The sequence below is a fragment of the Myotis daubentonii genome, chromosome 8, assembly GCF_963259705.1.
Source record: "Myotis daubentonii chromosome 8, mMyoDau2.1, whole genome shotgun sequence".
Lineage (NCBI taxonomy): Eukaryota > Metazoa > Chordata > Mammalia > Chiroptera > Vespertilionidae > Myotis > Myotis daubentonii.
This window is the reverse complement of record NC_081847.1, coordinates 5,731,479-5,744,874: the sequence shown is the minus strand read 5'-3', so window position 1 is coordinate 5,744,874 and position 13,396 is coordinate 5,731,479. Positions and strand designations below refer to the sequence as shown.

The 13,396-nt window shown below is 50.0% G+C and overlaps 1 protein-coding gene across 1 annotated transcript in view; it reads left to right on the top strand.

Annotated features, from left to right (window-relative positions):
- ZNF831 (zinc finger protein 831) overlaps positions 1 to 13,396 on the top strand; it is an 80,862-nt gene that overhangs the window by 35,392 nt on the left and 32,074 nt on the right. Inside the window, exon 4 of the mRNA XM_059705169.1 lies at positions 4,224 to 4,375. Within this exon, the coding sequence (XP_059561152.1) occupies positions 4,224 to 4,375 (152 nt within the window). The remainder of the gene's footprint in view (positions 1 to 4,223; positions 4,376 to 13,396) is intronic.

Genomic DNA, 13,396 nt, shown 5'->3' with positions numbered 1-13,396 from the left:
GCGCTGGACCGTGGAATGGGATTTCATTGATTAATCTGTAACCGTGGGCCGTGCCCTATGGAGCATGAAACACCTGAGCCTTGATCTGGGAAGCTCCCGGCAAAGGGAACAATGAATGGTGACGTCCCAGGAGCACGGAGGTGATGGGAGGTGATGGCGGAGGAGGCTCTCCCTGAGCCCTGAAACATGCCCTCATCCCTGAAGAGGAGAGCAGAGGAGAGAACCCTGGGCGCCGTGCACACCATTCCCCTAATTGCTGCTGGGTGTGCAGTCCTGCCTGACGCATGGGGAGCTCTGGAGTGGGAAATGCGCAGTAGAGACTGCCCTGCTGGAAGCCGGGACTGAGCGGCGGCCTTTCCTGGGGGTATGTGCAAACTCTGTCCAGCCTCCCCAGGCAAGACTGCACCCATCTGCCAAGGGCGATTCCCTAGGGAGGGAGGGAGGGAGGGAGGGAGGGAGGGAGGGAGTCACTAGTAGCCTCTGCGTTACAGCATGAGGCCTGGGGGTGGGGGGGGGCGGCGCGGGGTCTGCTCACTTGGCCATGATGCACTTTCTTGTTTGACGGGATGGCCCTCTTAGTAACCAGAGCCCCATTCCGAAGTGAGATGGAGACACACACCTGGAGTTGTGATGGCCACTTGTACAGGCACCGGAAGCTTTCACCACAGTCCCAGCCCTTAGTGGGAGCCGAGGGCCCGCCGGCCATCCACTCCACTTCTCTTTGCCTCGTTATTCCCTGTGGGGTCAAGAGAGGAGAGTGAGAGGGATCCTGTGAACAGATTCTTTCCCCGGAGGAGCATGTGAGAAGCAGGGGTGTACGCCTGCGCACCTCTCCTTGGAGGAGGGCAGGGCGGGCTTGAGGAGGCAGGACGGTCAGTGGCTTTCAGCCAGCGTCAAGGTACATGCCAAGCCTCGGCCTGCTCCTTCTGTGAGCTTCCCACTGGACTCCGGCTAACATGGTGCTCCCTGAGCTCTTGGCCTTGGCCAGCGAGCCGTCGGGGTCCCTGCTGAAGCTGCTGTGGGGGAAGAAGGCTTTTTTCCTGAATGTTCTCCCATGAGGTCTATAAACAGAGGCTCCTTGCTGGTCTTACATCAGAGTCCGCGACACAGGCTCTTCTTGGAAGACCTACAGAGAGGGACAAGGTCAGTGGAAGCTGTGCCGAGCGGAGGAGTCATCTTTAAAACCTGGACCTTACATGGCAGCTTATGTGTTTTTGTTATTTTTAAGTAAACCACCATCAGGCCAGCTAAAAGTAGCAAATTAGACACAAATACAGAAATCGAGATTGATCTCAGAAACACGGCCTTGAGTGAAAACAAAGTGAGAAAAAGAAGTGTCTGTGGCCCAGCGTCCCGCACAAGCGCAGAGCACATTTAGATGCCTGTGCGCCTATTGAAGGTGCTTGTCCAACGCCCCCCAGGGGTGGGGATCAGGAGGGAAGAGGGGAAAACACTTGCATGGTGTCTGAGGTTGGGCTCCCTAGAAGCAGAGCCTGAGAGGGGATTCTGGTTCGAATGGTTGATGGAGGGAGGGCTCTCGGAGGCTGGTGAGTGAGAGCAGCAGACCAGGGCAAGGGGAGGATGTGCTGCTGGGTGTGCAGTCCTGCCTGACGCATGGGGAGCTCTGGAGTGGGAAATGCGCAGTAGAGACTGCCCTGCTGGAAGCCGGGACTGAGCGGCGGCCTTTCCTGGGGGTATGTGCAAACTCTGTCCAGCCTCCCCAGGCAAGACTGCACCCATCTGCCAAGGGCGATTCCCTAGGGAGGGAGGGAGGGAGGGAGGGAGTCACTAGTAGCCAACACTCCAGCAGCTGGGCCTGGGTGTGCAGCCTGGTGGAGGCGAGGCTGTAAGAGGCTGTGTGGCTGGTGATGGCCAGCTTGCAGCCCCTGCCTCACCCTGGCTGCTCTTCCCAGGGCCATGCTGCTCCAGGAGGGGCTGCACGAGAAGGTTCTGGGAGAAGCCAGGAGAGAAGGAGACAGACCCTGCGCACGACTAAGCAAAAGAGTGCCTTGGAGATAATGCCAAGACCTACTTGGGCTCCCCCTAAGGGCAAAGTGTCCAAATTCCACCCTCACAAAATCTGAGTTCAGCGCTGGCCTCTTCCAGCAGGGCAGGCTCCTAGCTATTTCACTGAGTGGAGTGCCTTGATCCTACATTTTCCAACAGCAAAACCTCCCTGCAGCTCAAGCTGTGCATTCTTAACACCTGCAAGCGCCTGGCAGCCACCCACTGATGTGGGGGCAGAGGTGACGGCAGCACGAAGAATTCTCCGTGTGACCCCGCACCTTCCTTCCTTCCTTTGTCTCTGCACTTTGAGATCACTCCAGGCCCCCCCGCCAGCAGGAGCCCCCACTGGTGCAGGCTTTGTGATGATGGAAACTTCAGCCCTGTTGCTTCCCACCTGGCTCAGATAGCGGTTTCAGGAACCTATGGTCTTGACAAGCAGGGACCCCTAGGAGTGATGGCTCCTGTCCAAGGCCAGGAAGGCAACTGGACCCCATAAGTGGCACCTCTCCTAAACCCAGACGCCAGAAACGATGAACAGAAAGTCCCTTTCTCATTGTTGCTGCAGTCAAATCAGTGCCCAAGGACACTGCATTCTGCAGACCTGATTTAAAATTCTGCCAGCGCCCTGGCACTCATGGGACTGCGGCTGGATGTCGGCAGAGGCTCAGACAAATGAGAAAGCAAAATGGCCGAGCAGGTTGCCTCGCCTTCCCCTCCCTCACCCCCAAGCCAGGTGGTTCTGAGGAGTGTTGTGGGAGTAGGATTCTTGTGATCTGAGGATTTATAATGCACGAGTCCTTGTGGCTCAACCAGGTAGCTAGAAGTTTGGTAGAGACCCTTTTAATGAGCTCACCACTGATGGAGACCTTTGCAAAGTGGTCTGGAGCCCTGGATCAAGTGGCCACTTGGTCTGTGAGTCTCAAGGCACCTGGCAGCTGCTCTGCATCTCAGTTCTTCCCCCTGCAACACGGGGACGCTAGACTAACTTGCTGGTCTGCTTTTACTTGCACGTTCCTATTAGTAACAAGTTGTGAGCCTGTACCCTAATAAATGCATAACTGTTCATTTACAAATGCTACATATGTGGCCAGGCAAAAATCACCACTGGTCAAAATTACCCTTAAAATTGTTTAGTCAGGCACCGTGCTAAAGTCATACTGTTTGTTCAGTTAGCTCTTGCTCTCTAACAACCCAAAACAGAGGATTAAAATGATGCCATTTATTTAGCTTGCAATTCTATGGGGAGGTGTTTCAGGCTGGGCTCAGCTGAGTGGTTTTTCTGATCTTGGCTGGGCTTGCATATGTGTCTGTGGGCAGCAGCCGGGTCTGCTAGGGACTGGATGGGCGGGATGGCCACCCCCTGTGAAGGCCTGTCTTGGCTCCATGGGTTTCTCATCCTCCAGGCGGCTAGCTCAGGCGCATTCTCCCAGCACAGGCAGAGCAGAACATGTGTTATGCACATTACAAAGGACGTGCAACAATAGACATAAGAATGTCTAGGTCAGTGGTTCTCAACCTTCCTAATGCTGTGACTCTTTAATACAGTTCCTCATGTTGTGGTGAACCCCAATTTCATTGTTACAAATTGAACATAATTAAAGCATAAAAACAATATGTAATTATATATGTGTTTTCTGATGGTCTTAGGCCACCCCTGTGAAAGGGTCGTTCGACCCCCAAAGGGTTGAGAACCGCTGCTTTAGACTCACACCGTCCAGTATGGTAGCCATGAACCATGTGTGGCTATATAAATTCATTCAAATGAAAAAAATGTAAAACTCAGTGTCTCAGACACTAACTGTATTTCAAACACTCAGCAGTTTCATGGTTAGTGGCTCCTACTGCCTGGGTCAATGCAGATTACAGAACATTTCCATCATTGCAGAAATTTCTACTTGACAGCCATTTTTATTAAATATTCAAGACTATTTGTCCCAGTCTTTAATTACAGCACATGTTATGTGCCACACAGCACGGAGGGCATTTCATAGACACTGTCTCATTTAGTCCCTGAAACAACCTCATGAACATGGAGTAAAACTGAGGTGAGGAGGGAGGAGGCGTTTCTAAGAGCTGACAAGCAGAGGTCAGCCCTCTGTTCTCCCAGGGACTTGGGTTTTATTGTCTGAGCATCACCGTTGGGGATGTTGTGTGTATGAGCTTCTGGACACATGCTCCCAAGGCTGGTCACTGCACGTGTGCTTCTCTGTCCACAGGTACAGAGGGAGTTTCTTGCAGGGTCGAGTTCGACTCAGAGCGAGTAGACTACGCAAGCCACTCTGGGTGCTGAGAAGAGACTGCCACCCTCCCCCACTCGAGGGGCTGGACACACGCAGGACCCTAGGGCAGGCTTCTTCCGAAATGGCAGGTAATGCTCTCCTTGGAGGTGAATCATGTTGGGCGTGAAAAGGCACCAGGCTGCTGGGGATGCAGGGTGAGCAGGAGACAGCCGCCCTTGCCCTCAGGAGCCCAAAGTCCAGGGGGGTACAGGTGGTGTCACAAAGGTGTGACATCTGTGGGACAGTCAACATGACCCTAAACTAGTGGACAGGATGCCAGTGAGAATCCCCAGTGAGATTGATTGAGAATCCAATATTGAGAAGTTGACAGACACCCTTGAGCACTGGGCACGTGTACTGGACACAGGTGTCCTGCAGGACCTAGGAAAAGGGAGTCAGAACTCTTGGTGTGTCTACCTTCCCACGTTTTTAAAAAAGTTGACTTGGTTCTTTCCACCGGACCATTGTGAGGCTGAAATAGGTCAGCGGATGGGCCTGCCTGTCCGCGTGAAATAGAAGAGTAAGTAGTTATTATGTGTTAAGAGCTGCAGGGAACACTGCTTACATGTGAAGCGGTAAGAGGTCCACTCTTCATGCTCGGAAATAAATAAAGGATGAACTAATGGAGACTGCTTCCTGGAACATGGGCTATTTTAAGTTGCACTCACTGGGCAACCAGCACAAATTACTTAACTTCTCTGGACCTCAATTTTCCCTCCCTTTCTCCCCTCTCCCCAGCAGTAATGAGCCCCATCTTAGCCTTGCTTGCTGGGTGTTGACTGGGAAAATGAAGACCATCTGTGAAAAGGCTGCAGGGTCCCGTCTGGCCAGCAGTGACTGAATTACCATCCTTTTGTGGCTGATTGTTGTCTGTTTGACTCAAGGGCTGACCATGGGCTCTGTCTGGTGGCTAAAGTTTTGCTCCCTGGGGACATATCCTCCACCTTGTGTAGCTCCAGTGCCCCCTACAGGGACTGGAGCTGCTTTCCTGCTCCCCCTCCACTCCCAACCCCTAACCCCCAACCCCCAGCCCCCAGCCCTCAAAGCCTGTTCTGGTAGGCAAGGACAAAGATTGGTTTCTCAGTGAGAACTGAAATCAGTATAGGTATTTGCTCAACTGGATGGCCAATTGTGGATGGGAAAGCACTGTGTTTGTGGCATTTGGAGGGTTAAGATCATGTGGGAGAGGCTGGGATGAGGTGGGGGTGGGGCAAATATCAAGGAATGCCTGTGTCCCTCATCCTTAACTCCATTCCTTTCCTCCTCCTCAAATAGATACGGCCAATGGAATTGCCCATGGGGGTGTGCTTGGGTGAATCCAGCCCCCAACCAACCCAACAGTTGTCCCAAATGTCAGAGCTTTCCTACTAGCTCTGACATTTGGGGTCAGCTTCCTCCTCAGATCTGTTAGGCTAGGCCAGTGGTCAGCAAACTGCGGCTCGCGAGCCACATGCAGCTCTTTGGCCCCTTGAGTGTGGCTCTTTCACAAAATACCACGTGCGGGTGTGCATATACAGTGCTACTGAAACTTTGTGGCCCATGCGCAGAAGTTGGTATTTTGTGGAAGAGCCACACTCAAGGGGCCAAAGAGCTGCATGTGGCTCGAGAGCCGCAGTTTGCCGACCATTGGGCTAGGCTGTCGATGTAGGTCTTACCTACTCAATGGCTCAGTGTCAGGGCCAAGTAAGCTCCTGTGTGTGGTGAGTGCTTTGCAGACTCTAAGCAGAAGGGTGTTGGCTGTTACTATCTCCTGAGCATAATGAGCATGCAGGCGTAAAGCCTGGCATATGCCAGATGAGTGCCAGATGAATGGGGGACACGTGGTAATATGGTCTCTGTTGTCTAGTGAAGGACAAGGGCAGTGTTAAGGGAGGAACCCAAAGGGGGGATTTTCTTGGGAGCGACAGGGTTTCTTCTGGAAGTTCAGATCTGGGAAGAATAGGACAGAGGTTTTCTGAACTGGGGAGTAGTGAGTCAAGGCTCAGGGGTGAGAACAGGGAATCTGGGGAGGGCAGATTGAGTTCAGGCAGGCTGGTGTGCGCTGGTGTCCATGGAAGACCTAGGGAGCCATTGAAGCCACTGTACCTAGGGTTGCTAAAGAAATTCCTGGAAACTTGGTGGCTTAGAACAGCAAAAGTCTATTCTCTTATAGTTCTGCAGGTCGGGAATCTTATACTCTCTCTGAAGATGCTAGGAAAGGAATCTTCCTGCCTCTTCCAGCTTCGGGTGGCTCCAGGCATCCTTGGCTTGTGGTAGCATCACTCCAGTCTCTGCTTCTGTCTTCACATGGCCTCCCTCTGTCTTTCTAAGGACACTTGTCATGGGATTTCGGGCCCACCCTAAATCCAGGATCATCTTATCTTGAGATTCTTCATTTAATTCCATTTGCTAAGACCCCTTTTCCAAGGCCACAGTCGCATGTTCCATGAACTATATCTTTTATCCTGGACATACGTTTTTGCGGGGGCTTCAACTCAACCACTATAGCGTTTTTATAACTCTCCCCCATCTGCAATCGAACAGAAGTCACCCCAACATGTGTTTCTAAGTGAGAAGGGCCACGGCACATACGTACATTCAGTGGACAATGATGTACCTCGTCCGTGCTGTTATGTATTCAGTTTGGTTAGGAAAGTTGTATTTTTAAACCTAAATCAAGATATCCTCATAGAAACAGAACCACTCAAGAAGAGTTGTCCAAGTGGTATAGGTAGCATTCATCCTAAAGTGGGTGTGTTGGACTGTGGGATGCATTGGCTTCCTTTCCGGAAGAAGGCCCGGAGACAGGCTGCATAGGGGTGGGCGGAGCCTCCTTGTGTGGCTCTGTGGATTGTGTCCGTAGGGGCTGAAGTCCAGTCACCACCCAGTTCGTCTGGCCTTGTGCTTTGGGTATGGGGCTATGTCAGCCCAAGGTGAGGACACCAGCTCCTCTGCCCTCCTCCCTCAGGGGGCGCTCTTTCACACGTCCTCCAGTGGAAGTGGGGACCTCTTCCCAAGTACCCTGTATGCTCAGGGAGACCCAGGGAGACGCCTGAGAAATCCTCTGAATTTTATTGTCCTTTTCACCCTTCCTTCTCTTTAAAAGCTCTTGTCAACCTCTGGCACTGCCCTGCCCGCCCCCATGGACCACCAGTGGAGATCTGGAGACTCTGTATACACTGGGAGAAACTCCACTTTTGTACACTTCTAGCCCAACAGTGGCTGTCATACCCAAATCCTAAGCGCAAACGGGGTGCCAAAGGATAAAACTGGACCCAAACAGAAAAAAAATCAGAAACAAAGCCTGAATGTGGAACTAAGAAACGAGAGGCCCTCAGTAGTTCAAATTCTCCCTGGAAACGTAGTCCCAGTGTAGGTGACAATGTCACAGCAACAGCTGGAGTGGTGACAGATGTCTCTACCGGCACTTTCATGTTGATTATTCGAGCAGAGGGTTGTGTCACCAGTGACCATTTTCAAAAGGCTCCCTTGGCCACAGCTTGGGAAAACACTACGGCAGGTGTGGGCTGCGGGATGTGGCCCAAGCATTGGCCCAGGGAATATCAATCTTTCCTGCTGCTTGTTGTCAGGGGAACAGGGATGGCTGGTTGGTAAGCCAGCAAGCCCCGTGGACAGGTCATGAATGGACACCATCACTTTGGAGGGTGGCAGAGTACCTTAAAATCAATACCACCTAGAAATCAAAGTGGTTTGGGGACTTTTTTGCCAACACCATGCAATGCCAACATCTCACAGTGGAGGGACAGGCACTCTGAGAGTGTTCTAATTCCAACACAAAGTGCTGTAACTTCAAAGGCATTGAAAGGTGGGCCTTGGTTGTCCACCATTTGCAAACAATGTTCTCATCTCCTTTGACCGAGCAGGTAGTGGGTGGAGAAATCAGAGCTGGCTTCTCAGTGTGTGTGTGTGTGTGTGTGTGTGTGTGTGTGTGTGTGTGTACGCGCACACGTGCACCCATGAGTGTACTTTCAAGTGCATGCAAGTGTGTATATTTTTTTGGCAGGACAGTGATAGGTGATCTGTTTGGGGTGACCTGAGAGGCTGTAACTTGGGGGAACGTAATGAAATAAAAAAAAAGAAATTGAGAGTGATCTGTGGGGTGGGGGGAGGATTTTCTAATCAAAAAGCAGGAAAAACCTTTGGCCCTGGTCCTCACAGGCCAACTAGAATCAGTAAAACATTGAAAAAATAAGTAGTCAGTAATACTTGTGTCCAGGGGCTGCAAGATGTTATAACTGATTCTTTGTCCTCTTTGTTTTTGGAGAACCTTCCTGTCAATAATTTAGGAGGGTAAAAAATATTTTTTAAAAGGATGCTTAATGTCCCTCTCTTTTAAACTACTCTGATAGCTTGGTACTAATCATTCGAACAACAGATGGCTTGGCAGTGAAGTCATAAGTAAGCAGAAGGCCATAGGAGCTATGAAGGATAAAGACCTAATGTATAATATTTTATAGTGGTTGGAGTCTTTGAGATTCTCCTGAGAACTGTCTTTTTTAAAACCTAAATTCAGTTGTCTATCTCATCCAAGTTTCCAGCAAGGGGGTGGGGGAAACTGGAAGTTTCTTTTCAGATATCAAATAGAGTTGACTTACCAGACGCCCCAGGATAGGCAGGAGTATCAATATTTCAGAGAACATCTTTCCTCTCCCACGCTCACTTCAGGATCAGGGCTGAGGTATGGCGTAAGGTGGATTTAATCCCAGGAGCTCAAGCTGCCTCATTGAAGGAATTAGTGAGAGAAGGTTCTTAGATATCAAATACTGAATGTTCCAAGGACAGCAAATACTTACTTGAGGAAAAACCATATAATCCAAGCATTCTTTATGGGGCACCCCAGTCAGAGGTTGGCTGGGGACACAATGATTGTCATGGGATAAAGACCTTCCTGAATAAATTGCTGATAAATTGATAAATTTAGTAGCTCTCTCCATCTCTCTCTCCATGTCTTTCTCTATCTTTCTCTCTCTCCCCACCTCCCCTCTCCCCCTCTCTCTCCCACCCTCCCTCCCCTATTAGCATCCATTCCTGCCCTTCAGGGTAATCCTATATAATAAAGAGGTGATATGCAAATTAACCTTCATGCCATCACAAGATGGCTGCCTATGACCAGGCCGGCAGGGGGGTTAGTGAGGGAGGACCAAACGACTGAACAAGCAGGCTGCGTGGGGCGATCAGGCTGGCAGGGGGGCCGTGAGGGGCAACCAGGCTGGCAGGGGGGGCAGTTGGGGGTGACCAGGCCAGCAGGGGGGGGCAGTGAGGGACAATCAGGCTGGCAGTGGGGAAGTTAGGGATGACCAGGCAGGCAGGCAGGTGAGCTATTAGGAGCCAGCGGTCCAGGATTGTGAGAGGGATGTCTGACTGCCAGGATCAGGTCTAGACTGGCAGTCAGACATCCCCCGAGGGGTCCCGGATTGGAGAGGGTGCAGACTGGGCTAAGGGGACCCCCCCATGCATTAATTTCGTGCACTAGGCCTCTAGTTTTCACATATAATGTACATTGACTGCCAAGTGACAAATCATGCTCAAAACATAGAATTTCATGAAGTTGATGGAAGTGACCACTGGGTTGATTCATACTCATTGGCAGAATCAGATCAGGTGACAAATGAACTAGAGAAAACTGATGAGAATAGCTTTTGATTTCTTTGTTTTTCAAGATAAATTCTCAAAGTCCTCAATTCTTCACTATTTACCATAACATTTTTGGTCCCCATTGTGAATGAATTCATTCTTGGTGGCCTTTCCCAGTGGCAAAGATTTCAGTTAATAAGGACCCTGTTTACCCAGATGACAGGCATCTCCATCTTTGTACCGGGCCCTGGCACCATAGCAGGTCCTCAGTAAGTGGTTTTTAATGAACAGCCAAATAAGCAGAAGTAAGCCTCTGACCTTGAGCTTCCTTGAAGGTCAGGCTCAATTGAAAGGACAACAAAACCAGCCCCAAGAAGACATGCAAGTATGTGGACAGATGCTCAATGTCATCAGCCACAAGAGAAGTGCAAATTAAACCACAGTGAGGTATGCCCACACCTCTCAGATGGCAAACATCAGAACAGTGACAACACCAAATGCAGGTGAGGGTGTGGAGGCAGGCACATGGCATGTGAGTTGCCACCTCAGTGTTACAGGTGAAAGTTCTGAAAAGATAGTTGAAGACAGTGACTCTGAACCTGAAGATGTGCACTTTGATGTCTTTTAATCTGGATCCTCTCTTACTCTCTAGAGAGATTCATTTCTAAAACTAGCCTTTTAGTCAAAACCACTTGCAGTCAAAATTATCTTTGAAAAATCTACAAATGCAATCCTAAGAGTATAGTTGGTGTCTACAACTGAGTGGAAATTTTCATGCACAATATGTTTAAGGACCACTGTGGTAAAGGAGGAAAAAAGACCATCCCTGGAACTGCTTTGAAGATAAACAGCAAGTCCTCCTACAGAGCAGGGGAGAGAGGAATTCTCACGTGCCCCGACTTCCCACGCAGTGTTTTTAGCGCTAAACCTCTAAAACTTGTGTGGTGTCTTAATGGATTGGTTTGTTGCCTTGGGGATTAACCAAGATATTGAAGCGTGTCTTCCAGGTGGCATTGGGGACAACATGTTTCAAAAGTCAGGGTTTAGGTTAAATGTGTGAGGGGACCCTGCTGGGGTGGCTTCTCATCTCACATGAACACCTGCCTTTCTGGCGCTCACTTAGTAACCGGGGGGCTTGGCAACCACTCCATGCCAACATGAGCCAGCTGGTGTGGGTCAGCCAAAGATCACGTTTTCTAGCTTAAGGGGAAGTTCAAGGAGTCTGGTCATGAAAATGATCTCTGTGATGTTTACTTCCCAAGTCAGTGTCTCGCTTAAGAAGAGAAGATTTGCAGGTATGTGTGCATGCCCACTGCACACGTGTTTGCATTCAGGTGTTATTTTTCCATTAGAAAAAGCAATCGAAAAACCCACACACCCATACGAAGTGGGTGGTACATCCATACACCAACGGAAGCCTCTACCGACTCCCCTTTGTTGTGGTTACACAATTCCTAATGAACTTCTCTGATGAGGTCACGGCACCGAAATGAATATGTACTTTTCTTTTCAGTGTGGGGCACCGTGGGCGATGAACACCATCTCATTGAATTCTGCTTGCGTTTCAAGTGGGACTCTCTGGACTCTGGGAGCTTAAAACTCATCAGCATACAGCCCTATTGCTGGTCTCCTAATATCACAGTTATTGACCCTGCGCTGCAAAAAAGAACTTCCTAATTAGATTTGTTCTGTTCTTGTGTTTATAGGCACATTTCTTTCTCTCTAGCCGATGATATATCAGCCTTTATTTATTTTTTATTATTGAAATACTTTGTGTTAAAAGGACCCGCTCCATTAACTGAGATCTGTTCTATCTACTCCAGGGCTGGGATGCACTGAAACATTCCGTCATGTGTTTCCTTCTCTATTTCCTTAGAAACGCACTTGCCGATCTGAATGGGGAACATTGATGTGGTTGAGGTTAATTATTTGGCTTTTGCTGGGCACATTGGGACGCGCTGCGTCTGCTGGAACACAGACTAAAATTGGAACACTGAAGAGGAGAGAGTGGCCCTGTGCCCGGATGACACATCTGAAGTCGTATTGATTGAGGGAGAGGTTTTGTTGAATGATAAGAATGACACCAAGGTTATGGTTTTGTGATTTCCTGCAGCTGGCAGGGCTTGGAGCAGTAAACACGGTGAAGTTCGGGGCTACGTCTCACAGTGAGATTCTAGAAAATTCTCAATAACTAAACGCAGAGGGTACCTTACACTTGGGAAGTTCGTCCCCCTTGAGTTCCCCCAACAAACTTGTGACTAGGACCTTATTCCCATTTTGCTCACAGAGGACCCGAGACTCAGAGCTACTTGCTGGGGGCCAATGGGCTTCCCAAACTCAAGTCAGTCACCTGCAGCTTCAGCGATGCTGCCTCTGCCGCCACCTACACGATGATCGGCTTATGTTATCCTTAGGCTCACTTACAGAAAATGTAAATATTGTTCATTTTACTTCAATTAAAATTTTTTCACAACAAACATAAGTACATCTATTTTTTAAAGAGAAACTGTTTATTGCCATTGAGAACAGAAAACCAATATCGTGAGCCATTAAGAACACGTCACAGAATAAAAACACCGGGAACAGACAGTGTTTCTCGGTAAGTAAGTCTAGCTGGATTCTGCCCTGGGCAAAAGGCAGGCCCTAGGTTTACTCCCTTCACGGAAGGAGACTGGAGAGGGAGGGAGGTGTTAGAGGGACATCAGCTCCAAGGTGAGACTTTTGTTTTTCCTTAATGAGGCAGGCTACAGGAGCAGCTTCCTCACTGTCACTCAGTGCTATTTAACACGAGGCTTGAGAATCACCCCCACCGGCTGAGCCCCGCCCTGGGGACCCCCCCCCCCCCGCTCTGTCAGTAGGACCCCCGCTGGCTTGTATTGTCTAATCTAGACCTGCATAGATTTAGACTCTACCCCCAGCAGGTGGGGGTGAGGCCGTGGGATGACATTCTGCAAAGATCCGACCCCAGACCCTGCCTTCTCTGCCTCACTGGGGGTGCTGAATGGGGCTCTCAGGCAGCTTCAAACTCTGCCTTTCTTTTTGTTTTTTTTAATCCTCACATGAGGATATTTTTTCCCATTGACTTTTAGAGAGAGAGTAAAAGGGAGGAGGGAGAAGAAGAGAGAGAGAGAGAAACATTGATGTGAGAGAGATACATCAGCTGGTTGCCTCCTGCACATGCCCTGACCTGGGGTGGGGGTCGATCCCACAACTGAGGTTCATGCCCTTGACCGGGAATTGAACCCACAACCCTTCAGTGTTCCAGCTGACACTCTAACCACTGAGAAAAACTGGCCAGAGCCAAACTCTGCATTTCTACGATTCTGAGAGGTTGACTGAGCCTGAGTCTGCTGTGGGGGAAGGCTGGGGGGGTGGGGGGGGGTGTACTGTATATCTGCAGGCTTTGCAGACCTTGGTGGTGTGGGGTGGGGGGGCAGGCTCATCTTTCTCCTGAGAACAATGGGGAGGCACTGCAGGATTTGGGTGCAGGGGTGGAGGGAAGGAGTGCCCATGCAATGCAGGCTTCAGAAAGCTCC